General features: G+C 44.6%; 1 protein-coding gene across 1 annotated transcript in view; it reads left to right on the forward strand.

The window, feature by feature from the left end:
• The window catches only part of LOC115914816 (fibronectin type-III domain-containing protein 3a-like), a 38,722-nt gene extending 12,389 nt beyond the window's left edge, over positions 1–26,333 (forward strand). Inside the window, 27 exon segments of the mRNA XM_030967593.1 lie at positions 3,852–3,987; positions 7,085–7,160; positions 8,034–8,110; positions 9,616–9,701; positions 9,703–9,848; positions 10,787–11,059; positions 11,933–11,988; positions 13,089–13,243; positions 13,504–13,563; positions 14,663–14,801; positions 15,638–15,691; positions 16,365–16,486; positions 16,576–16,750; positions 17,326–17,412; positions 17,737–17,875; positions 18,367–18,408; positions 18,411–18,434; positions 18,748–18,866; positions 18,966–19,071; positions 19,580–19,755; positions 20,231–20,344; positions 20,865–21,014; positions 21,361–21,641; positions 22,115–22,327; positions 22,850–23,016; positions 23,708–23,829; positions 24,435–26,333. Of these exon segments, the coding sequence (XP_030823453.1) occupies positions 3,892–3,987; positions 7,085–7,160; positions 8,034–8,110; positions 9,616–9,701; positions 9,703–9,848; positions 10,787–11,059; positions 11,933–11,988; positions 13,089–13,243; positions 13,504–13,563; positions 14,663–14,801; positions 15,638–15,691; positions 16,365–16,486; positions 16,576–16,750; positions 17,326–17,412; positions 17,737–17,875; positions 18,367–18,408; positions 18,411–18,434; positions 18,748–18,866; positions 18,966–19,071; positions 19,580–19,755; positions 20,231–20,344; positions 20,865–21,014; positions 21,361–21,641; positions 22,115–22,327; positions 22,850–23,016; positions 23,708–23,829; positions 24,435–24,752 (3,573 nt within the window). The 5' untranslated portion in view covers positions 3,852–3,891 and the 3' untranslated portion in view covers positions 24,753–26,333.
• The last annotated feature ends 327 nt before the right edge of the window (positions 26,334–26,660 follow it).

Genomic DNA, 26,660 nt, shown 5'->3' on the forward strand with positions numbered 1-26,660 from the left:
ATTGATTCATATTTAATGAATCACTAAACTGCAGTTTATTCCTATAAATTACAAAATTTGCCTGGTCTTTAATGCTTCCAGATGGGATTTTTCTTGCTTATTTTTAGTCTAGAATGTAAGATTTAGTGTATTAGCTCATCTTTAATGTCAGTGCAGCCTGTGAATTCCCAGGACTGCACTTTTTTCCTATTTTCTTTTTTTTCCCTGACCACTTGAATAGTTCCTAGGGATGATAAATCCCTCACTGCCAAGAGCAGACCACAGCAAAAGCAGTTTGAGCTGCTCTTCCTGAGATTTGCTGGAATAAAGTGACTTTGTGGACCAGGCAGCTCTTTGATGCAGATCTCCCTGTGGGTGGGTCCATGAACAACCCCCCCAGCTGCTTTTGCCTCTCCAAGCTGACTTAGTTTGGGGTAAATCCAAGGGTTTAGGGAGGCCTGGAACCACTGACAGACTTTTAGGGATGTTGTGAAACTTGGGAACTCGGGAGTGTTGGTGGAGGAGAGGCTGGAGCTGCCCTGGCCCCAGAACCCGCTGATTCCAGGGCTCATCCCCAGCATGGCAGGAGGAACAGGGGAGTTCTGCCCTGCTCAGGTGAGACCCCACCTGCAGAGCTGCCTCCAGCACAGGAAGGAGCTGGAGCTGCTGCAGAGAGTCCAGAGGAGGCCACAGAGCTGCTCCAAGGGCTGGAGCCAGGCTGGGAGAGCTGGGGGTGCTCACCCGGAGAGGAGAAAATCCAGAGCTCAGAGCCTCTTCCAGTGCCTGAAGGGGCTCCAGGAGAGCTGGAGAGGGACTGGGGACGAGGGATGGAGGGACAGGACACAGGGAATGGCTCCCACTGCCAGAGGGCAGGGATGGATGGGATTTTGGGAGGGAATTCCTGGCTGTGAGGGTGAGGAGGCCCTGGCACAGGGTGCCCAGAGAAGCTGTGGCTGCCCCTGGATCTCTGGAAATGTCCAAGGGCAGGCTGGACAGGGCGTGGAGCAACCTGGGATAGGGGAAGGTGTCCCTTCCACTGTCCGCTGACACCTTCCACTGTCCCAGGGCGCTCCAAGCCCTGTCCAGCCTCGCCTGGGACACTTCCAGGGGTCCAAGGGTGACCCTGGATGGGCTGTAAGGTCCTTTTTAACCAAACCCATGCTGGATTCCATCCTGAGTGTGGATGCCCCTGTGCTGATTGTCCTCCACCTTTCCCTGGGGAGCAGCCTTGCCCTGCAGGGAGGGCAGGACTGTATTCCCTGCTCCTGGCCAGCCGTGGGAGGGTGTTGGGAAATGGCTTTTCAAGATAGAGCTCTGTCTTTGTTTTGTTTTGCAGGAAATTGTGCTGAGTATGTAATAACTTTTCAGGAATTCTCTTTTTATTTACCCAAATACCACCTACTTCCTTGAGTGGGATGGAGACTTTGGGGAGGTGAATCCATGGATTTATTTCCCTGGAAAAGTTTTACCTGTTGAAGTGGGGAGGGGTTGAGTCCCACATTCATTGACTGTGTTCCCTTGGAGGGCAGGGTGGTTTTGCTGCTCTTATCAGTGTTTTCAGGGAATGAAGCAGTGCTCAAAACCCAAAATAACTTGGTTTTTTTCAATTTGTCAGGATGTCCCTCTTTGTCCTCAGTGTTCTGCTACTTGCAGTCACCCCAGCCCAGCTGCACAGGGAAATATCAACATTCTGAGCCAGGTGAAACTGCCCCAAAACCTCTTCAGATGGGTTTGTTCCTGTCAGTACTTCTGTTTTCTCTGACCATATGGCCATTGCTAGACACCAAATTGGCTGGTTTTGGAGTTTAACAGTTTAAAACCAATTATTTCCTGATACTCCAAATATTAAATTCTTCCTCAGAGAAATGAAGTTCCAGCTGTGAGCAAGCAGAAGGTGTTTGGAGGTGTCCATGTAAATTAAATCCTCCCTGTGTCATTAGGCAGGAGATGACATTTCTAAAGGATTCTGAAAACCACAGGGATGTTGGGGCTCTGCTCTGTAATTTGTCCTAAAGAGAGAATTAAATTCAGCCAAGGCAGGGAAGGAACAGAGAAACTCTGAACCTTTATTTAAAATTGCAGAGGATGAACACAGAAACTCTGAACCTTTATTTAAAGTTGCAGGTGCCTTTGGGTCCTGTTTCAGAACATGTTTTTCTGCAGCTGTTTATTTGGGGTAGTTGAATTTGAATGCAGAAGGAGTTGCCCTTTGGTGAAGGGTTTTCCCCTTTATTTCAATTACTAATTTCTGTTTTCTTTGAGATTCAAGAAATTCATATGCATATATAAAATAAAGAATTTTCATTTTGCCTGTGTACAGTGAATTCCTGTCATGGCTCTTAAGGCTTAGATCCAACCTCAAAAAATGGGAGAGGTGTAGAGGAAGAAACCTTTGCCTGAATTTTGCTGTTCCAGGCAGGGAGTTTTAAGTGGAATTGTTAAAATTTGCATCCTTGGCAGAGGCAATTCCAAACCTGACAAAAAGGAGATTATTTTATTCAGGAAATACACTGAACTCCCTGAGCATGGTATTTATTTATTAAGTGTATTTAGGCCAAAGCTGATGCAAATTTAATCTTTGAGGTCCTGTCCAGCTCTTGCACCTTGCAGTGATGTTTGGCTTCTTAAAGCTGTTACTGGAGCAGCCCTGGAGGAGAATTTCCTTGTGAAAGGAGTGGGGTTTTGGGAAGTCTTGAGGAGTTTGTTGTGCTGCATTTTGTGGCTGTGTGATTGCATCTCTGATTTGGAGATGCTTTTGCAAAGGAGGAATGGGGCTTTTATCAGTGGATTCCACCAGCTCCTTTGCCTTGTGTTGATAACACAGGAAAAGCCTTTGTACTCTCAGCTTTCTTACAGATTTTTCTGTACAAAATCAGTTAAAACCAGAAGAAATTATGTTAATTATATTATATTTCTCCTGCTGTTGCTAAACTACTGGAAATACATTCCCACAGGTACAGAATTAATCAGTTTTTGTGGTTTTTCTTCCCCAAAAATTGCGCTTTCCTTGCTGCTTCTGTGGAGAAGAAAGATTTGACACTTTGAAGCAGCCTGACTTGGTTCATGCACAGATTTAGGGAGGTGTTTTGTGGTTTGCTTTTTATTTTTAAGGAATTGGACCCTCCTGACCACATTTTGCCTTCTGGTTTATGGGAGGTAATGGGAAAGGAGCAGGAAGTGTCAGCATTTCCTGTATCCTGTTATCTTGTGCTTTTTATGGATGCTGGATTAACTATACACTGAAAATTCCCTACCATTGGGAGCTTGCAGCTTGATTTGCTCTAATTACTATAATTAATTTGTATCATGTGTATTTTGACTTGCTCTAATTACAGATTATTCCCTGGAAGCTCACAACTCTGCAGCACTTTTCCATTCACATTTCCCCATGGCTGTCAGTCAAAAATTTTGGGAACAAAGCAGGATTTTGTGTTGTCTCAGGCTTTGCTTTCACTCTGGCAGATTTTGTATTGGAGAAATTGCATGGTTTAGGGTTTTTTTGATCATCACTAAAATGTAAATGTGGTGTGTGCATTATGTAGCCTAAAGCTTGGGGTCTGGAGTGGAAGCAGTTTAGGAATTTGAAGTGCAAATTTAGGAATAAATTGCTGTATAAATGTAAATTCCTCTACTGTGTAATTGCTGCACTGAGGTACCAATTCCAGCACTCATGGCTGAATATTGCTGATAATTAAAGGGGAAAATTTTGGGAAATGGGCATTTATTGCTTATATGAAAGGAGTTAAAAGTGATAACATTGGAGTGTTTGGTTGCACTTGGAATTGATAGAGCTGAGTTTATCAAACAAACAGGGAATGATTTAAGGAAGGGAGAGCTGGATCTGTCCTCATCCCTGTTTTTCCTTGGAGCAGGTGGCTGAGGTGAGCAGGTGTCCATGAGTGATCCCAAGAAATGATGGCTGAGCAGCCGCCCCCCCTGGAAGCCACCCCTCTGCTGAATGAAGTGCCACTTCTACCTCACATGGTCAACGGGGACAGCATCCAGCAGGCAAGTCAGCCCTCAACTGGGAGCACTGGGAGCAACTGGGATGGTGGCCCCACAAAAGCCAGGCAGCTCTGCCACTGCTCTGAGAGCTGGGCAGGGATGTGCCAGTGAGCACTGACATCAGGAGTTAAACAGAAGTGGAGAGAGGAAAATAATCATTCAGCTCCCAGGCAGTGCACAGGTGTGGAAAAAAGGCTTTAAAATGGAGCTGCAAACTCCAAAAATCAAAGGAAAAATTGGGGAGTTAATAAAGGTTTTGAAACTCCTGTGAAGTGATGAATAAAGATTAGCAAGGGATTGCAAAGGAAATCTATGACAGGAAAATGAAAGGAAAGACCTTGGCTTCCTGGTTTTAAGTGTCTTCATTAATAATTACAGTGCAGTGGTGAAACCTGAGTGTGTTTAGTTGAAACTTTAGAGCTTTATTGGACACAACCCTTCAGAAGTCTCTGGTAGGATTAGAAATACAGGTAAAAAGTGGCAGCAGAACAATTCTGAAGCCCAAGTATCTGTAAGTTGTCAGTAAATGTGAATTTAGTGTTCAGCAGAAAGAGCTGAGTGCTTTGGACTACAAATACTGGGAGCTCTTCCCATCCAATGAGGTCTGGCCATAAATGCTGAAAGTTTAGATGAGATCTCCTTTAATTTGTCATTGCTGCAGATAAGCAGGAGAAGTCTGTCTTGTTTCAGTTGTATACTTGGAAAAATGGGCTTTTTTAAAGAAAAAGTCCTTTTCCCTTTCTGCCTCAGACCCTGGAGGTGGAAGTACAATGAGTATTTCTGGAAATGAGCAAAGTCTCTGAGATATTTCTGATGTTCTGGCAGTAGAAGGTGAAATTTCAGCCCTGCCCAGCTGGGAGGTGGCTCAGCTGGTTCAGGTTTCATGAGGAAAGGAGATCAGGTAGATTTAGTTGGCTCCTGTCCCCAGAGCTCTGTGTGTGGGACATGGAGGTGACAGTCACTGACATTTTTAGGACCTAGAGGAGACTTTGCAATCAGGTGAGATTAAAAAAAAAAAAAGGGAAAATAATAGAGTTGTATTGTGGAGATGCATTTGACATTTAAATAGAATCTTTTAAAGAGGATGTTGACTTAGAATCTTTATTAATGCAGAGAATTTTTAATTATTTCTCTGCCAGTGCTGTGGAGGACAGTGCTAATACTTAATTATTGTAGAGAGATTTGTTTCCAGAAACCAAACCTGTGTGTTTGGCCAGTGAATCCATCAGCTCCATTTCACTTCAAGCAAAAATTGGAAGTTTTCTGGAAGGGTTTCTGGATCCAAAAATGTGTGAACAGGGCTAAAAGCAGAGCTGTGGGCAGAGCAGCTTTGGCTGTGCTGGTGCCACCAGCCCTGCAGAGGTGCTCAGGACCCCTGGAGGTGTTGGCAGCTCCTGGGCTCAGCTCTCACCTGGCTCAGATCCACCCCTCAGCCCTGCTCCAGCTTCCTGGACTTGTTCCTTGTTGGAAGGTGCCTGGGACTTCGTTTTCTTCATTAATCCCAGTGAGTCAGTGCTCTGAGGCAGGGCCTGAGCATTCCTGGCATTCCAGGCTCCACTGCTGGGATTGCAGCACTGCTGGGATCCCTCCCTCTGCTCTGAGCTGCAGCTCATGGAACTGGGCTGAGCATGTGCCACCCTCAGAGAGGCTCTGAATCTCTCAGACATTCCCTTTCTTGCCTCTGAGTTTTGCCCTCAAAGATGAGCCTTTTCCTGAGGTCACTCCCTGCCTGTGCAATCCTGGATCCACAGCAAATCTTTTTCCTGTTTCTTGTGCTCTGGCAAATCCCCAGCCCATTATTGTCAGTTTTCTTTTAACAATTGACACCACTTCTCTCCCTTTACCCCAAGAAATGTATTAGCATTGAAGTCATGCATTTGCTTGCATTCTGAAGTGACAAATCTGCATAAATTTCATTATTAATGCAAATTATTCCACATTTAAAGGCATTCTCTGCATTCTCTCACTCTCCTGGAACCATAATAAATATTACTGAGTGCCTAAATGGCCTTTTCAGGGATTTTGGTGGCTTCCTTATATCCAGAAATAAATCACTCACCCAAAGTAAAATTCTCCTGTACAAGGAGCATCAATTCTTCCCTACATGGGAGGTTATGAAAAATAAAATCAAAGATTAATACACCAATATGCAGAAGTGCAAAACCAGTGTTAAAATAACATTTATCATTTATCCTTGGAGTGTGTAGTGATGAGAACAGTGAAACTGGTCCCTGGGGAGTTCAGGAAGCTCCAGCACAGAAAAATTCATTCATTAATGGCATGTGTAGCTCATTTTACCAGGAATTAAATGACCAGGTGATTTCTTCAGGTCCCATCTACCTTCTACAAATGTCATTCTGTGAATAGTGCAAAAATACTTCATAAAAATTGAATGGAAGAAAATTACACTCATTTTCACAGCTGCTTTGACAAATCCATTTTATTTCAGTTTTTACTTCAGTGCCAGCTGTCACCAGGGTGGAATTTGAATTGTGTACCTGCAGTTCTTACCTGGCCAATCCCCTTTTATTAAAGGATTAACTGTGGAATATTATAGATGTTACAATAAATAAAGTGCAGCTGCCAAAATTCCCCTGAGGCTGGGGCAGGATGAGGGGAAGGTTTGGGATCCCAGCAGTGCCTGAGGAGTGATCCTGGCCCAGCTCCAGGTGGATCTGTGTGCAAGGGGACCAGAGGGACCTGCAGGATGTCACTGGGGCTGGGTTCCTCCCGCAGGGAAAACTCACCTGGGCTCACAGGAGCTGCAGGGCAGAGGTGGTGGGAGCAGCCTGGAATGCAGTGTGAATCTCAGGTCATTATTGCCTCAGAAAAAGCAGAAAAATCGGTGTGAAATGTGAAATTTAAAGCTTATTTCATGTATATCAAGTGAGGCACTTCTGGGAGTAACCAGAGGAAAAATACAAGGATTTTATGTCAAAGTAGGAGGAAATATTTTAATTCCACCCATCATTTTCCTGTTTTACTCCAAGGTTGCCAAAGCTCTGATGTTGTTTGTCTCTAAAGAGAAGGGGCTTTCCCCCATAGAATGTCTAAAATTCAAAAAGCCCCCAACCCCTCTTGTGTGTTTTGTTTCCTGCAGGTGATTCTTGTCCAGGTAAACCCAGGTGAAACATTTACAATTACAACTGAAGATGGACACATTCAGTGCATTCAAGGTAAAGGGAGGCTCAAGTCCTGAATCCAAATATTTTGGTTCTTGGGTTATTCCACTTCGTTTTTTTCTGTGATGTCAGATGTGTTTTCTGCACTGGAATAAATCAGATTTTTCAGTTTGTGTCCAAGCACAAATGAGGCAGCACTGGGAAGCTGCCAGGATTCCCTGAATCCTGCAGATTTTCAGTCCCAAAAGATGGGTTTGCAGTGATCCTTGACTAAGTGTCTTCCCAAGATCCTAACACATGATTTATGTGGTATTTATTAACAATAAGTTAAAGAACTTTAAGGGGCACTGGGACCTCCCTGTGCTGTGAGGTGGGGGAATCATTGCTCTACTCTGTGCCTGCAAATTCCTTTTTACCTTCTGGGTAAGTGACAGAAAAACCAAGTCAGGGCAAAATATCTCCTATAAGTCAAGTTGAATTTAGCAGCATTTCCATTTTTGGAGTATTTGTCACCATTTTACGTGATATTATATAAAATGTGTCCATTCTGCTTTCATCAAATCCCCTACAGAAATACTTCCCTTGAGCTTAATACAAAAAATAATGTATTTTAAATTAGTTTTTTAATTCCTACATCAGCTTTTCCCCAATACCTGCATTTGCCTTCAGTACTACAGACTTTTAACTGTCACAAATTAAGAGCTGAAATTATTTATACAGATTTAAATTATTTATACAGATTTTTGTGCAATTAAAAAGGCACTGCTGGCCAAAGCGTGGTGGCTGGAATAAAGCCAAAAATCAAACAGAGAATGGGATGCAATCCCTGATGTTTCAGGCTGCAGGATGGGCTCCCATCTTAGGAAAAAGATGTCTCCAGATGGGAAAAGCCTTGGTTGTTAAGAAGTGGCCCCTTGTCCTTGCCAGGTCCAGCACATGTCCCTATGATGTCACCGAACGGTTCCATGCCGCCGATTTTTGTGCCTCCCGGTTACGTATCTCAGGTACCTTCATTTCTCCTTCTCTTGCTGGGTGGTTTTTTTGGGGAAATTTTAATAATATTTTTATTATTTATTGGTGATTTTAGCTGTGAAAAAAAGCTATTTTTTTCATTGAACTTACCAACTGTTTCACTTTATTGTGGGCTCTGTCCCTTCTGTTACTGAGTAATGTCTGATCCAGTTTCCAGGAATTTTTTAATCCTGCTCCCAGCAGGATTAAAAACACTTTTAGCAACAAGGACAGCTCTGAATTGACTGCCTGAGCTCCATGAACAGGATCCACATGTTTATTTTTCATCAGTCCTGTTTGCAGGGTGAAGCTGGGTCATGTGAACAGTCCCAACTGGCTGCAGGTTTTCTATTTAATATAAAAATTTATCTGAATTTTCAGTGCCCCTTTCTTGACCAGCCCTGATCTGCTGAAATTCCAGCAGAGCAGCACTGCTGGAGCAGAGTGTGGTGGTGATGCAAACACTGATTCCAGTGATGTGTTTGGGAAATGAGCAGGGCTCTGGGCTCTCCCAGCTTTGCTTTTCCACTCTCTTGGATTTTCCACTCCTGGGTGTTGTTCAGGTCAGACCTGCATGTTGTTACCAGAGATACTCCCAGTTCCCAGTTTGATTTATTTCTAAATTAATGTGTTTTAAAAGGAAATAATCAAAACCAAATGTGGAAACAGAACTTGTGTTGTAGTAATGTTGAAAATCAGGAGTGTTGTAAGTAGATTTGAAAGCTGTAACTGTGTGTTCTTGGGTTCTCCAGGAAGTTTCTCTTTGCACACAGCTGAATTTTGGGCTTCTGTTGTTGGTCAGCTCCACAGACCTTGAGCAAAGATTCCCCCAGACAATTTCTGATCCCTGTGAAATAAATCCCTCAGTGCAAACAGTGGGCAAAGCCCTGGCAGCACTGAGCTGCTCAGCCTGAAAACCACATTTATTTCTTCTGTGTTTGCTGTCACCTGAAACCAGCAGGGTTGGGTTGTTTTCCCTTGGTTGTTGTGACAGGGATTGACAAGTTGGAAAGCAGCTTTAAATCAGAGCCTGAGTTACCTGGACTGCTCTTGTCAGATGAGGTGATAACTTTGTGTTCCCATTGTCTGGAGGAGCCCAGGGCTGGTTCTCTTGGATTCTGCCAAAGTGGAGTGAAATAATTCAGGAGTGACCAGGTTGTGGACTCCCAGCCCTGGAAGTGTTCCAGGACAGGCTGGATGGGGCTTGGAGCAGCCTGTTCTGTGGAAGGGTCCCTGGGGTGGGATGAGATGAAGTTTAAGGCCTTTTCCTACCTAAACCACCCTGGGATTCTGTGATTGTTCAGACTGACTGCCTCAAACTCCACTTCATCCCAGCAGTACCTGCCTGGTTTCCACTGGAATCCAGTCTGGTGTGCAAACCCTGCCTTGTCAGGCTCTGGATACGAACCAGAGCAGGGAAATCAATCCCTTGTTGCATGTACAATATCTGATGGGATTCTCTCTGGCCTCACAGTTCATTTCTCCCGTTTCCCTGCAGGTGGTGGAAGAAAATGGAGTTCGGCGAGTGGTGGTGGTGCCCCACTCGGGGGAATTCCATCCTTCCATGCATCCCCCCCCTCCCCCTCCCCCACGTGCCCCATTACATGCACCACCCCCATGCCCTGCTGCCACCCCCCCCTCACCCCGTGTTCCCCGCCGTGCCGGGCACAGGAGAGCTCCCACCACAGTTCATGCACCAGCCCCCGCCACCACACGTGTTCCAGGAGCAAGGTGAGAGCCCAGAGTGTCCCCAAGCCCTGGGGACAGCTGGCCCTGCCTCCCCACACATCCCCAGGGGTTGTGTTATTAACTTAGAGCACCTCTGTGGGTCAGGGACTCACCTGAATCCCGAAGAGTGAGTCCCTGTGTGTGCAGAGTGTGGTTGTGTATCCTCTGATTTTTCTGTTTGAATCCTCTGTTCTCAAGAATTATGCAAATTTGTACCTGAGAAATGTTGTATTTTTCAATGTTGTATTTTCCATGCATCCCTGCTTTTGCCACTGTAAATCCCACAGCAGTGACTCCTAAAACTCCTTTCCCCCTCTGAGTTTTGTCACAGCCTTGGCGTGACGTTTATTGAAAATTAACTTAATTTTTTACATGAATGTATTTTTTTTTAGTCCAAATATGACTGAAAAGTGAACAAAAACAACCCAAAAAATGTTGTTATCCATAATGGAGGGTGAAGTGCAGACCCACTCTAAAAACTGAATAAAGCAATAAATCAGTGAAGGACTAGGGTTATGTTGAATTAATCCAAGCTCTAATCCTTATTTTATTATCAAGACTTAAAACAGAAATTAGACTTAGTAAGACCACTCATTGTCTCTCAAGCTTAAATTAGTAATTATGCATTTTGACTCACTCTAGGCTAAAACATTTGGGATGTATTGGAAAAATTCAGTTGGGTCCTAAATTTGCTTAATTTTTGTAAATGTGTCTGTAGCAGGGAAGAGAGGCAGCTGTAAAGTAGTATCTGGAGCAGCTGACATGAGAAAGGCCCAAAAAATTCAGTTTAAAAAGAGCCCAAACTCCAAAATCCCTGCATTTCCAGACTGACCAAGCACAGGGAAGTTCCAAGGGTGGATTTTAGTGATTTTTCCACCTTGTAGATTCAGATGTCAAGTGAATAATTCAGAATAATGAAGTCATTTCTCCCTTCTTTGCAGAACCTCGTTCCCATGGGAGGACAAACTTCATCCAGAGGGACGAGAGGAGCCTCAAAATGCAGGAGCACCTCAAGAAGAGGCTAAAGGACAGACAAGCCAGTGGTCACACCAACAATAAACTGAACAGCCCTCCCTCCTCACCACATAAAGTCCTTAATTCTTCCAATGCCACAATTCCCAATGGGAATGGAAAGGGCCAGCAAGGGGCAGTTGGAGCACTAAAGCAGAAGCAGATAGGAAAAACAAAGGGCAGTCCAGAGGCAGAGATGGGAGGTAGGTGGCATGGACAGGGGAAATCTCAGTTGTTTCTATAAACTCATTGCAAAGCAGGTTCTGAAAAAGCTGAATTTATAAATTTGTTTGGCTGTTCAGGATTAGAGGAAGCCTGAAATTCATTATGAAATCCATTATGTAATCCATTAGATTTTTTTTTTTCTCTAGGAATCATTGGAATATCAAGTTTTTTTATTTGGTATTTATCAAATAAAGTCTTCAGGAAGATTTAATCTTAAACCTTTTTACTTCCCTGCCATTTCTGAGCCAGTGATCAATATTCCCAGTGAGGGTGACCTGTAGGTACTTCCAGAACTCCTGGTGTCACTGTTTGTGGTACTTTTTGATAAACCAGGGGCCATTTAACCTTCAAGAAATATGGAAATTTGAGCAGTTGTAGAAAATGCTGTTTAATTAGTTCTAATTTCAGCTTTTTAATACCTTTTGGTTACTAAAAACCTTGTGCAGTGTCTTTGAGACAGTGTCAGGCTTCTTCCAAACTGGAAATGTTTTGCCATAGAAATTCCAGGAAAACACATCAGGCAAAGATAAGATCTTATTATCATTTTTTTTAACACCTCTCATTTTTGGAGGAATGTTTTTGTGTTGTCAAAGAAAACCTATTTCTGCTCCATTAGGAAAAGATCCCCTTTGTGCAGGATGTACTAAAAGGGTTTTTGTACCACTGTTGGTTTTGGATAGTTGGTGTTTCTGCCCCTCACACAGCCAAAACAAACAGGGGAAATGAACTTTGCACAATAAGAACCATTGTTCAAGTCCTAATGAGGCCAACTCCATCTCGTGGTGGCCTTTTGGTAACAACCTGGGTTGCTCTCAGGCTTTGGGATAATCTGGTTTGTGTTTAAATTGCAGAATCTGACACAGAATCCAGGAAATGTGATACTCACTTGAGCATTGGCAAGCCAGTTGTAAGTATTAGCCTTAAAATCCCATTATTTTCTGGGCCTGTGCTCCCTAGAAAATAACTTGTGTTTTATCAATCCCTTTTCCTTTGTTCTTAATGGTTTAATTTTTTTAATAGAGAAGATAAATCCAGTTTAGTTGTCAGAGCTCATAGCTGGGAAAGGGCAACCACGCTGGAAATTCACTGTTTCTCAGTTTTCCAGCCTGTAATCCCAGAATATTCCACTGTTGCAGTTTTCCAGTGTATGTGAGGGCTTTACCTTGCAAACCAGGGGCCTGCTAAACTCTTGGAAGTTTGTCCACTCTTGGAACCATCCTTTGCTCAGCAGAGAGGATTTAGGAGTGTTGAGGATAAAATTACACAAATAGATCCTCTTTTGATGTTATATTGAGAAACTGGAGCAAATATTTGAGTATTTAGAGACTTATTTAGGAAGGTGGAGTCTGGTGAGGGTAATTAAAATGTCTGTGTTTGATATTGAGCAAGTTTAATGAGCTCTTCTCTGCATTCTCCACACAGCAAACAGGGGTTGTGTTCCTTTGCACCACCTTTTGAGGGGTTTTTTTGGTCCTTCAGTACTTTTTCCCTGCTTCTTCTAACATCTGTACTTTGAGCTACCCCAGGGCTGTGTTGCCTTGAGCAGAGAGAATTTGGAGTGTGGGAATGAAGCAGCTAAAAAAAAATCAGACAAGAAATGTTGAGTTTTACAAACAGAGCCTGTGCTGTCCTTAGGATCAGTGGCTGAATATTGTGTGAGGGAATGTCAGAAAATGACAATAAGGTGTCTGTGCCTAAATCTGATCTGGGGTCCTGCCCAAGACTCCCCAGCTGAACATTTGCTCCAAGTGAGTGATGGAAACCTTGATGCAGGAATTTTCTCTTCTTGCCCCACTGTGGTGTTGGTTTGGTGTTGGAAGGGAAAACCTTTAGAAATGAAAAGAGAAAATCATTGCAATCCAAAGAATGCCTCTATATTCCCACTCCAAAGGGAAAGAATTCCTCCAGTGAGGAGCTTCCTAGGCCAATTAGCGACGCCATGTTATTGACTAATTAACCTTTTCTTGCAGAAAGCAAACTTACTTGCATTATTTATGCTTTTAATAGGTTTCTGATATACAAGCAAGATCAGCCGTTCTGTCCTGGAATCTCCCAGTTAGTTCACAGAATGGAGAGAGCCATAGTCATAGTCCAGCAGCATTTACATTTGAAGTAGCAATATCCAACAGTGGTAAAAATGGAAAATTTAAATCTGTCTATGTGTAAGTTTAGTTTCTTCCTTTAAGCACAATGTTTAAACCATTAACCAATCAGCAATCTCTCTATCAGGAGCTGTTTGTTGACTTGCAGACCTTCCTACTTCACATGAAATAAATTTTAAGTAATGTCACTAAAGAGTTATACATGGACAGTGGGAAACTTAAATGTGCACTACATGGTTTTGCTTTTCAATGAGCTTTGAGCCCTGAGGTTTAAGGAAGAGCTGTAACTCTGCTTTCTGTTTGTTTTTGCCTTTTCACAGTGGGGAAGAATTAACAATTACACTTCCTGATCTCAGACCAGCCACTGATTATCATGCCAGGTATGCTGCTGGGAAGGAAATAAAGCTTTGGGGGACATGGGCATTGCAGGGTTATTGTGGCTTCATGGAAATGAGATGATAGAAACAGTTCAGGAATACTCTGAAAAAACACCATGCTGTGGACACTGGATTTGCTATCTAAATTCCCATTTATCTTCTAACTTCATTAAAATACGACCTCATTTCCTTCCCTGCCACCTTCTCTGTCTCCTCAGATTTCTCAGTTACAAACTTTAAATTATTCTTTGCTGATATTTTTTAGAACAATACTTTGTAGATTGTTGTGGGCTGAAGTCAGTGGCAAATGAAATAATTTAGCCTTGAAACTGGATCTGAAAATCTGACTTGTCAGTTTGATTTCAGAGATGCTTGTCTGAGCTGCAGCAGTGCAAGCAGGGAAGTGGGAATGGGCTCAGTGGGAAGTGGGATGGGATGATCAGGAGTAAATGATCCTGACTGGAGGTGCTGGGCTGGCCAGGGAGAGAGCAGCTGCTCAACAAACCAGGGGAACCAGAGTCACACTCAGTGCTGGGGCTCTGGAGCAGATGAGATTAAAGATTCCCTGCAGCAAAGTCCTGCTCTGAAGCTGTGGAACAGTTCTGGGTGTGGGAAGTGCTGGGCACAGCTCCACCTGCACAGTGCTGTGTTTTCCACAGAAAGAGGCAGGACTGCTGAAAACATGAAACAATTCCTATGAAAATTGTGATTTTATGGTGTAATAACAATACAATTGTTATTTTATGATTTGGCCTGTTTAGTGCCCGTACTCCTGCCCAAGTGTTGGCTGTGTTTGAATTTTAAGGTGTTTTTAGCAGAAGGCTCATTTTCAGTCAGGTATCCTGTTGCCATTTTGGAACACCTGCCATAGTTTTCATCCCCTATCCCACAGGTTTTTCAGCACTAAAATATCTCCACTGTGACAGAGAGTAATGGCAGAGTAAATGAAGGGTGAGAAATGGGGGTCTGGGGTCAGCAGGTGAACTTTGTGACCCCCACCCTGCAGCCACTGCTTGGGAATAAATCCCTGAAGCTGCCAGCTCTGCCCTTACATTTCCAGGTGCCAATGCAGCAGCCACATCATTAATTACCCTTTGTTTAGAGTTTCAGCAACCAGCAGTTCCATCAAAGAAACCATTTCAGAGCTGGTGAGCTTCACCACAGAGAGCTGTGAGCCAGACTGTCCAGCTGCCCCAAAACTGATTAACAGAACCAAAAACAGCCTGAGCTTGCAGTGGAAGGTAAGAGCCACACCTGGGGCTGAGTGAAGGGGAGCAGAGCACTCTGCTGGATTCCTGGGCAGTGGATTGAAATCAGCTTTGTCAGGAATTCAATGTGTGCAGTAGGTGTTGCCTTTTAAGTTGCTCAGTGAAGATTGATAATGAAATAATAATTACCTTTCTTTTTTTTTTCAATGTTTGCTGAGTTTCTTGCCTGCAGCTTTAGTGTGACAGAGTTGGTAGCAGGGCTCTTCTCTTCTGAGCTGGCAGAGAAGAAAAAATGGATTTTAATTTATTTATATCATTGCTTGAGGTCCTGGGTGATAAATAGATATGACTTAATGTTCTTTTAGTTACTCTGACTCATCCAGACTAAATTTCTTTGGATGGTTCTATAGATTATCATTTTTGATCTGACTTTTGAATAGAACCACTATCTGTCAAGGCTTGTTGGTGGCTGTGTTTGCTTGGTTTTTGATGTTTTTCTTATGAGCATGCTGAAAAATGGTTCCAGCTAAATGACTTCAGTGAAATTATTTGTAGAATCTGTGCTTAGAAAATGAAGAAGTTCCCATTTCATGTGTCAGATGTTACTTGTGTGAACCCTTAGATTGCACAGGAAGGTGGTGAGCACACAGTGCAAGGCATCAGGAAAAGAGCTCTAAGAATATCATTTGCTTCATTTATAAAATCAAACAATTTATAAATTCATATTCTAAACTATCAGAACTAAAAGAAGTAGCACAGCAGCCTTGTATTAAAAGGCAGATGAAGTTTATTCAATGTGTAAGAATATTTATAAAACACATTTACAACCACTTGATTTTAACTTTTTTTCATTGTTTCTTTATTTTCAGTCCTCAAATGACAATGGTTCCAAAATAACTAATTTTCTTTTAGAATGGGATGAGGTAAGAGCGTTTCTAGTACCAAAAAAAAATCATAATGACATCTGTAGAGCAATTACACTTAAAAATACCCTTTGCTTAGGTACAGCAGCTATTTTGGTGCAACTGTCCTGACAGTTTTAAAGAGACAAATGATCAATGGGAGAGGACAGTGTAAAAGTGCCTCATTTGTCATCCAGAGCATCAGTCATTCCTGTGTTCTCTTTAGATGCAGGAGCATTTGGCATCTTTGGGTTGTGTCACCAGTCTCCCTCAGCTCTTGAGCATCTTGCTGAGATGTAATGCAAAGGGATAAAAAACTTCCAGAATGTGTTTTGTTTCCAGCTCAGTGGTTTATCACCATTTTGTCAAATCCCCAGTACCTAAAGTAATGAGATATCTCAGTCCTAATGTGGTTTATTGTCAAGACTGCTCAGGGTGACCATCAGCAGACTCAGGTTGACCATGATACATTAAATTCTGCATTCTTGAGGCTCAGTAATTCCTTTTTTAATTACTGTTAAATGGGTGAAATGACATTTCTCAGGGAAGGTCTCGCTGCCCATGGAAGGAGATGAGCTTTAAGGTCTCTCCCAACCCAAACCAATCTGAGATTCTGGGATTTAGGAAGATACAGAGTGAGGAGGGTGACCTTGGCAGGGATCAGGGAGTGACTCTGGATCTCCCTGTTTTCCAGGGGAAGAATGGCCCCTTCAAGGAATGTTACTATGGACACCTGAAGCAGTACAAGCTCACCAAACTCGCTCCTTCCACAAGATACTCCCTGAGGCTGGCTGCTAAAAACGACATTGGAATGAGGTAACCAGGAGCCCAGGGATACCAAGTGCTGCATTTCCCCCTGGATTCCATCAGCTGCTGCTCACCCTTGTTCAAAATCTCCTCCCCAGTGGGTTCAGTGAGACGGTGACGTTCGGCACGGCCGGGGTGGTGCCGCCGGCCCCAGCACCACCCACGCTGCTGGAAGCAGGAGTGACCTGGATGGCCCTGGGATGGAGCCCCCCTGCAGGAGGGGCCTTGGATGATGTCCTCACCTACAGCCTGGACATGGAGGAAGAAGGTTCTGTAAGTGCTGGGCTTTGAGTGGAAACTTGCTTCATAGTGCTGAAATAAAAATGAACTGTTTTTAATCTTCCGATAAATGGTCGGCAAGTATTGCATGGAATTGATGGCAGAGAGAGAGAGCATTGCATGGAATTCATGGCAGAGATAAAGTATTGTGTGCAGTTTATGGCAGAGAGAGAAAGCATTACATGGAATTGATGGCAGAGATAAAGCATTGCATGGAATTGATGGCAGAGAAAGAAAGCATTGCATGGAATTCATGGCAGAGAGAGAAAGCATTGCATGGAATTCATGGCAGAGAGAGACAGCATTGCATGGAATTGATGGCAGAGAGAGACAGCATTGCATGGAATTCATGGCAGAGAGAGAAAGCATTACATGGAATTGATGGCAGAGAACTGCCATGAATACTTTGTGCCATGAATTGTTTGCAGTTCATGGCAACAGAGTATTGTGTGCAGTTCATGGCACAGAAATGAAGTTCAGGATAAAAAAAATGTGATTTACCCACTCTGGGTTTTGCTTCACCTTAAAAATCAGTGACTGTGTTCATCCTTCTTTTCCCTCCTTGCCAGGGCTATGGATTCCAGCCCCAGTACAATGGAGATGAGCTCTCATGCACTTTAAGAAACCTGAGGAGGAGTACATCCTATAAGTTCAGGGTTTGTACCATAGTTTTTTCCTAATTTCATGTGCTTTCCTGGACTTTGGCATTTTCCAGCAAGTTTTTCAACTTTGTATGGAGACAGCAGGAATTCACCTGTTATCCCAACAATTACCTGGTTTTAGAGCAGGTTTTGCTGAAGTAATAATACAAACCATTTTTTTTGCACCAACTAATTTTGGTATAAATGGTTGTCTTTATTTTGGTTGGGTTTTTAATGGATTTTTTTAATCACCAGCATGTTTATCCTCATGTATTATCAACATATATTGCTGTCATTAAATAAACCATTTATTCTGTATTCTGTTCCCTCCTCCAACAGCTCTTTGCCTACAACAGTGAAGGAAAAAGCAGCCCCAGTGAGGTGGTGGAACACAGCACCAAACCTGACAGACCTGGAGCTCCCAGCAAACCTGCTGTGAAGGGCAAGATCCATCCCCACAGTGTGAGAGTCACGTGGGGTAGGTGCCTTGGGGTGTCCCAGTGCTGCTGGGGTGTGGGCAGCCTCTCTCTGATTAAATGAGAGGGAACTCAGACTGATTATTTATCTGCAGGTATTGTTATTGCAGCAGAAATACTCAACCTTACCCAAAAATGGTTTATTTTGGGGCTGTGGAAGCACACTGGTGTTGTTCATCCATTTCTGAGAAGCACTGACTGCTGTCCTAAACCCCCCTGTGGGTTTACTGTGATGTTTAAATAATTCCTATGTTCACTTAAAAAATAAGAGCTGATACCTGAAATTGAGAGTGTTTTCCCAGTTACTCTTCCTGGCATAATCATGATTAATAATAGGAGGAAAATTGCTCAGAAAAATGTATTGTGAATAATTAAGTACACTGGTTTCTCTGCTGTGTTTGAATGAATATGAATGTGTTCACTGGAAAAGCTGATAACAAAATACTGCCTTGATATTGAATCTTCTGTAACTTAAGGTGTTGATTTCTTTCAGAACCCCCCAAGGATAATGGAGGATCAGACATCTCTAAATACTTTTGGAAATCTCCGAGGCGTCAGTTGGTAAGGAATCACCTCTGGGTGCTAATACAGTACTCAGTCTCCATCCCTGGAGATATTTAATTCACATTTAGATGTGGAACATGGTTTAGACTTGGATTTTAGAGATGTTTTCCAACTTAAATGATGCTTTACTGCAGCAGTCATTTCTGATTTTACACCTCTCTGTGTGTGTGTGTGTGTTGTACATGTTCTCTGTATAATTAATAATTTCAAATTGATTTTCTGGCTTGACCACGTAAATAATTGCACGAGAGAATTTCCAGGTGGGATTTTAGAAAGGTTTGGAAGGATAAAGTGCTTTTCCTTCCCCCAGGAGGGAGGTGGGAGCCCATTTACAGCGGAGCCCAGCGGGAGCACGTCTGTGACCACCTCAGGCCTGGCACCTCCTACAGGCTCCGGGTGTCCTGTGCCAGCAAAGGTGGGGAGAGCCAGGTGAGCAGCAGGAGGGGAAAGGTGCTTCTCTTCCATTTCTGTTCATGTTTTAGCAAAAGGCTTTCTGTCTGTGCTCTGCAATGTCTGTGTCCCCGGCAGGCCTCTGATGTCACGACTGTCACCACAGCGGCCGTTCCCCCCGGGCCCTGTCCTGCCCCAGCCCTGGTGGGCAAAGCCAAGCCTAAGGAAATCACTTTGCAGTGGGGTAAGCACCAGAGTTGGAGTAAAACACTGCTCTGATTTCAGTCATCCTAATCAAAAATCTGTAGAACTCATCAGGGAAAAAAAGGTAAAAATAAAAATATAGAGATGCTGTCTGTGGCCTTAGGCTTTTTTGGGTTTGTGATGGGATTTTTTTAAGAAGAACAAAGATTCTGTCCACCTTTTGACGGAAGCAGACATAAATATTTTCCAGTGAGAAAGCTTCCTGTCTGCCCATGACTGACACCTCCTTGGCAACTTGAAAATCTACTTTTCTTACTGTTATCTCAGTAAAGGAGATAAGCAAAAATTAATGAAGATATGCTGTTTTTTGAAGAAAACAGGGAAAATACATGAATAAAGCCCTGATGAAGACTGTCTTAAACTAGCTATCAGTAACTGGGGGGCAAAGCAAGCTTCATTAAGTGTTTCTGCTCAGACACATAAGAGCCTGCCCTAACTTAGGGAATTTAGAAATTAATAGGCAAATGCAATCTGTTTTTGTTTGCCAGGCCCCCCAGCTGTGGATGGAGGCTCTGAGATCACAGAGTACCTCCTGGAGATGGCCAGCTCGGAGCAGGACGAGCGCAGGGTGCTCTACCAGGGCCCAGCAGCTGAGTTTGGAGTGGCCAACCTGCTCCCAGGGAGGAGCTACAGCTTCTGGCTGCGGGCAGGGAACAGAGTCGGGGTGAGCACTGCCCTCACCACATCTGTGACACCACACAGGGGACAGCAGGGATGCTGCTGGGGGCTCCTGCAGCCTGAGTGCTGGGAACTTCTTGGTGTTTGTGCCTTTGGAATTGTTGGATGTGTTACCCCGAGCTGAGGCTCTGCAGATGTGGTGGGAGCAGCATTGTGTGGAGGGGGTGGGTGCCAGCCAGGCCAGGCTGGGAGAAGAGTGGGATAAACGTTGGTGGCATAAAAGTGTTTGTGAAACTGTGCCCAGCTGCTGCTGGAAGGCAGATCCTGCCTGGGGGAGGGAGGAGTTACAAAACCCTGGCAGTGGGAATGGGGCCAGCTTCAAGTACCTGCAAGGAATCTGAAACTGAGCCCTGAGCTCTGCTGTTTACTTCCCTGTCAAGTTAAAAATAGTTTGCTTCACTTTAACATCAGTTCTTGCCCTGGTGCTGTTGCTGTGTTCATGCAGTGTTGTTTTCCTGCAGTTTGGCCCCCACTCTGAGAAGGCAGAGCTTTGCACTGCTCCAGGACCTCCTGAGCAGTGCTGCAAACCCCTGATAACCTGCAAAAGTGCAACTTGTGCTGTGGTTTCGTGGGAGGTAGGTGTTGTTGGCTTCCAGTACCACCCAAATTAGTGTTTGGCTTTTAGAATTGTAGTGACACATTTATGATACACAGAAGTTAGAGAAATAGCGTGTGTAGAGGTGGGATATTTAAGCCCATTTCTTTATAGACATCTGTGTTGGGTTTGTAAACTTTGGGAGTTATTAATTGCAGTCTTAACTGCACAAATTGGGTGGTATTTAATCCTCCTCATGGTGTGGTAATTGATATATAGTGAATTAATTCTTTTAAGTGGTAAGAGATTGTGGGACAGTCAGAATTCTGGTGTGAGCTGTGGTGGTGGTACAGCCATGTGTCACCTTTTAACTTAAAATCCCTTGGAACTGATGTAAGGTTTCACCCCCAGTGTTTCCAAAGGCTGGATTTTATGATCTTGGAGGTGTTTTCCAACCTTTTCTATGACTCATTCAGTGTCTCAGTGTGACAGAGCTCCCCCCTGGGTGCTGGGGGTGTGTAAGTGCCAGAGCTGAGCAGAATTTCTCCCTCACCCCACAGAGCCCGGCGTGCAACGGAGCAGAAATCACCGAGTACAGGCTGGACTGGGGCCAGGTGGAGGGCTCCATGCACATCATCTACACTGGCCCCTGCCAGAGCTATGAGGTCAAGGGGCTCACACCTGCAACCACCTATTACTGCAGAGTCCAGGTAGGAAAAGCCTTTTGGTGCCACTGGGCACTTGCAGTGTGGGGACAAACCCCAGCTAGAGAGGAGTAAAGTCATGTGCTGTCACCTGCTCATGCAGTAGAGAAGGTAATTGGGAAAAGCACTTCCCTTGTCCCCCAGTCCCTTCTCGTTCCCTGAATCTGGAAGAGTTTAGATCCAGTGTGCTGTGAAATACCAGCTTTACAGATGCTTTGCCCTGTTGCCAAATTATTCAGGAGATTTTCCACTCTCTTCCATGTTGCTTTTAAGAACGCACGGAAGGCTGTGAGAGCTGTGCCTGCCTGCTTGGAAAACAGGGATTTGGTAACTCCTGTGTGGTGTCTTTCAGGCTGTGAACGTGGCTGGGGTGGGGCTGTTTGGGGACACGGGCGTGGTGACCACGCCCCCCTCAGTGCCCGCAGCCGTGGCCGTGCTCCACTTACTTGAAGAGGATCAGGTGGAAATTTCCCCTCCTTTCTCCACGTGCCTTGCAATCCAGTGGGAAGAGCCCTGCTGCCACGGGGCAGAGATCACAGGCTACAACATCGAGTATGGGGAGAAGCAGCTGGTCACTGTGGGGAGAAACACAACCCATGTCCTTGAGAATCTGCTGCCTGACACCTTGTACAGGTAAGAATTATTTTGAAATCACATTTGTAGGATTTAAAAGCCCTTTGAGAGGGTAGTGCTTTAAATTTTTAGAGCAGTATTTCCTGCAGCTTACAGACTATTTGCCTAATTCACCCTGCAGCTCCAAAAACACTCCTAAAATTGTCATATCCAGACTCCAGCCATGACATTGGCAGGAGTGAGATTGTGGTTGGTGTTAAGGTTCACATTCTGTCTCAAAGCTAAGACTTTAAGGTTTCTGGGTTTAGATTTTTCATTGGGATGCTCAGGTGTGTGTTGAGAAGATGGATGGACAGGTAAGAGCGGAGCAGGGGATACTGTGACCTCAGTCTTGGTTGAAGCTGAGTTCAGATTTAATTTCTAACTGCATCTTAATTACTTTACTGTTTGGGGTTACACTCTGTACACCTTTTAACTCTTTCTTTGTTACCCAGCACATTTTGTGACCATGTGGCTGCTCTCTCCCATCCCAGGATCAGGGTACAGGCCATCAACAGCTTTGGAGTCGGTCCTTTCAGTCATTCCATGAAAGCCAAAACCAAACCACTACCTCCTGACCCTCCCCACCTGGAATGTGTTGTCTTCAGCTACCAGAGCCTTAAACTGAAATGGGGAGAAGGGCCCAGCAGAGCTTTAATTCCCAACCCTACTCAGTTCAACCTGCAGATGGAGGACAGGTTTGGCAGGTGAGACCATTAAGGATCTTGTGGTTTTACCACCTCATGTCAAGTTTTTAAGGTGTTTTATTGTATTCTCCCTTCTGTTTGCACCACTGAGTCATTTGAGCATCCCAGAGTTTGCCCTTTTGCAGTTTTGCATCCCATCTTTCAGCCAGAAATGCTATCAACAACTTGCATTTCTGCTGCCTGTAAACAGTAAATACTATTTAAAGAATAAATACCTTACCACCATCCTGTGCTGGAAGGGTTATTTTTGGACATTCAAAAACAAAGTCGAGCCTGCATATAAGAAACAGGGGTTGGCCAGCTGTTCTTTAACTGGAAATTTCAATTTATTTTGAATATTCAAGGATTGTTCTCTTGATTCAGAGGAGTTGGGCTCTGCAGCCTCAGTGGGAAGAAAGCTGGGATACCCAGAATGCAGCATCACTTCTTTGTCCTTAACTCAAATCCCAGTGTTTCAGGTCTGATACTGCCTTGCACGTTTGTGATAGCTGGGTAACTGTGGGTGTGTTCTGTGTCCCCCAGGTTTGTGACAGTCTACAATGGTCCCTGTCACACCTACAAGGTGCAGAGGCTCAGTGAATCCACCACGTACCATTTCCGCATCCAGGCGTACAACGACGCTGGGGAAGGAGCCTTCTCAGAGGTCTGTGCTTTCACCACCACCAAGTCTCCACCTGCACCTCTCAAAGGTGAGCTGGCACTGCCCTGGCAACTGCTGCAAGCCACTGGTGGGCAGGATTGGATCCTACAAGCTGACCCTTAGCCAGCCTTTGCAGGGACAGAGACAAAAACAAAAACTTCCTCTGGGGGACTTTGGGTGTGAAAAGGGCTCTTCTGTCATCACCTCCTGCACTGCAGCTCTTCACCCCTGAACTGAGCTCTCCTACCTTTGCTCATCTGGAAAGGCATTTTGCAGGGTTATCCATTGAAGTTACAGCAGTGTGTAGGCAAATGAGGGCACAGTTTATTCCTCTGATCTTCACTTTTTAACATGGACATTAAAGGTCATCATTAAAGTCACTGTGAAGGTCAGCGTGCTGAGTGCCTGAAGCAAAATTGATTGACTGGACCATGGTTAGAACATAATTTCAGCTCTGCACATGGGCAGAAATGCTGGATTCTGTATTGCCTTGAAAGTGCTGCTCCTCTTTACAAACATGGGCTCAACCCTGGCAGCTCAAAAAGACTGACAAGTATAACCTACACATAGCAATGATCATTTTTTGAGCTCATGTCATCAAATACAAAAAAAGGAAAGAAACAAATAAATCTTAATTGCTTAATGTTATTGGAATGAGTTGCCTCTAATCATGACAGCTGTACATTTGTAGAGACCATTGTTCTTTTTCTAAAACACCAACAAATCACTCTATTTTCCAGCACCCAAAGTGATTCAGCTGGAAGAAAACACTTTTGAAATCACATGGGAGCCTCTACAGCCGATGAAAGGAGATTCCATTGTTTACATCCTTCAGCTTGCTGCTGGCAGAGAGTTTGATCAGGTACCTTTTATACAGCTTCAGGAATGTGAGGGGTTTTTCCTGGGAGAAATTCTTACCAAAGAAAGGTGTGCATATTTCTTGTGGAAAGTGTCCCTGCCCATGGCAGAGGGTGGAATGAGATGGGCTTTAAGGTCTCTTCCAACGCAAACCATGCTGTGATTCCATGATTTGAAGGTTGAAATTGTGTCTGGGGAGATGACAGGGAGACTTTGCATTTCAGAACGTGTGAAGTGGGTGAGCACTGGTTTATCCTGTTCTCCCAACAATTCCTTTGACTCTTCATTCTTAATCCTGATAGTCTGTGGTACCACTGCCTCTGTTAATCAGAGTCCACTTTGCTGGAGGAGCTGTAGGGAAGAAAAGGCAGGATTATTTTTCTTCTCCTTTCTGAGCCTCCCAGCCCAGGTGAGGCTTCAGTGTGGGGGTGTAGCAGGAAACTTCAATGAATCGTGAATTGTCGGGAGAGGATTTTACAAAGCTGGGGAGAGGAGGACAACTCCAGGCTGTGCCCAGCACCGCCCACACCCCTGGAGCAGCACAGGCAGTTCCAGGTGCTGGTGCTGAGCACTCTGCTCCCGACTGAGGCAGCTCCTGTCTCCTGCCAGGTGTACAAGGGCCCCGAGCCGTGCTTCCGGCTGCCGGCCGCGCAGACGAACTGTGAGTACCGCGCGCGCGTCTGCGCCGGCCGCCAGTGCCACGACCTGCCGGGCTGCCCGGAGCTCTGCGGCCCCTACAGCCCCAGCACCGTGTTCTGCTGCCAGCGCCAGGAGCCGGGCCCCGCCGCCGCCCCGGCGGGCACAGAGCTGGCGCAGAGCGGGAAGCGGCTGCGCGAGGAGCGCGCCATCGCCATCGCGCTGCTCTGCGGCTTCGCCGTGGTCGCCATCCTCTTCGCCGTGGTCATCCAGTACTTTGTGATCAAGTAGGGCAGAGCTGGCCCCGCTCAGCTGTCTGTACAGAGCTCTCTGGGGTATTTATGGGTAGTTCAGTGAAATCCTAGCTGGGAACCCCTCGCTCCGTGCGTTCCCGCTCCTGCTGCTGGCTGCCGGCGAGGCTGGCTCGGCAGATCCTTTCCAAATGCTGGACACAGATTTCCTGTAGAAAGGGTGATCCCGGGGCCTCTGCAATCAGGGTGAGCTGTTAGAGAACAGCAATCAGCTGCCTTACGGTGCACACTGGAGGGGTGTGTGCACGCTCCTCCTCTCTCCCCATCCCAGCCAGTTGGAGAGGGAAGGCATTGCTACAACAGTCCTCTGCCAGCACCACCAGAGCAGCGGGAGGCGATGGCTGTTCCATCGAGTTTCGCTGTAGTTTGATATCCATGAAATCCAGCAGCACAAGTGCTTTGAGCTTAGAGCAGAACTGCAGAGCCTACTAGAGCATACCACATTTACTAGACTGTAGAAGGAAAGCAGAATATTGACTTAGTGATATTACTACTTTACAGTTATTTTAATACTTGGGATTCAGTAATAATCATTTCAAGTGTTGGAGTAGAGGGTGCCAGGGTTTTTTAGGGTTTTAATCCAAACCAATGCCAGCAGGACGTGGCGCTTGGCCGGGATGCCCAGGAAAGGCTCTGCCCGGAATGTTCCTGCTGTCCTGAGCAGCTTTGGCCCAATCCACATTTCACTCTCAGTGCCTGAGAGAAAAGTAATTCCCTGTGCAGCGTGCTCAGAACAGCACAGGAGTTGTCTTTAAGGAGAAAGAGTGCATTTATGATAAATGTTACACTATTTGGCTCAAACTGAGCAAATGTTTTTGTACTATTATTAACCTAAAAAATAAAAAGTTCAGCCTGCTTTGGGTGCCCTTCTAACTTAACCCCAACGAGTAAATTGTACATGAGAGAACTCTTTTTAGATAACGTTTATACAATGTTTTAAACTTGCTATCCCAGTGGTAGCAGCTTCACATTCCATGGTTTTCCTGTTGGGAATGTTCAGCCTGCTATGAACTTGTCTGAAACTCGTCCTGGTCGGCTGGGGGATATTTTTGTGGACACTGTGCACTACATTTGACTGTTGTGTTCCACCTGCTTGTGAATCCCTGAGGAGGAGCCTGGCAGCCCCTGGCTCCGTTAGATCAAAGCTTTTGAAAGCTGGAACTCACAAATTTCCAGTGTTTCAGCATGGGTCTTGCCAACAGCATTTGGAACATGCCACAGAACAGTAGATTTAGGGTATTTTGCAAAGTCTGTGGCTCCACTTGGGCCATCAGAATGATGCACTTGTGGGTGGGAGGGTGGATGTGACAGAGCTACAGGCGATGTGTTTCCAGTAATTAATTAATCCCTTTTAAGGGTCTTTCTCCTACAGCAGTTGAGGAATAACGTTGTGTTAGAGTTTGAGGCATTGTGTTGTATTTCAGATGTGGAAAACCTAAATTATGACCTAGTATCACTTAATCCTCTTCACAGTAGATCGATGGTGCAATCTGAAATTAATCTTTTCAAAACGTACTCTTCATTTTTGTACTCTATTTATTTTGATTCAAAGTCCTGGAAAGAAAAAAAATGTATGTTTGAATGTATTGTTCTACTTGTAGCAGAACTTTAAGTTAATCATTTATTATATCATAGAAATCTCTCCCTCCAGTGTCAGAGTTTTATACAGATATTAGTCTCTAGTTTGCAGAAGAGTTTACAATCTGTCTTTATTTTCCTCATAGTCTCCCTTTAGCAGATAAACTGCCTGCAGCAAATCTCCATTGCCAAAGGGTTCTTTTTTAACTCCTTAGAACCAACTTGTAGAGGTTTATTTGGCAATAATAGTCCTGAAATTAAGATTGCAGAGTAAATACTAACAAGTCACCACTGCTAAAAAATGAAATCG

The sequence above is a fragment of the Camarhynchus parvulus genome, chromosome 4A (genome assembly GCF_901933205.1).
Source record: "Camarhynchus parvulus chromosome 4A, STF_HiC, whole genome shotgun sequence".
NCBI lineage: Eukaryota > Metazoa > Chordata > Aves > Passeriformes > Thraupidae > Camarhynchus > Camarhynchus parvulus.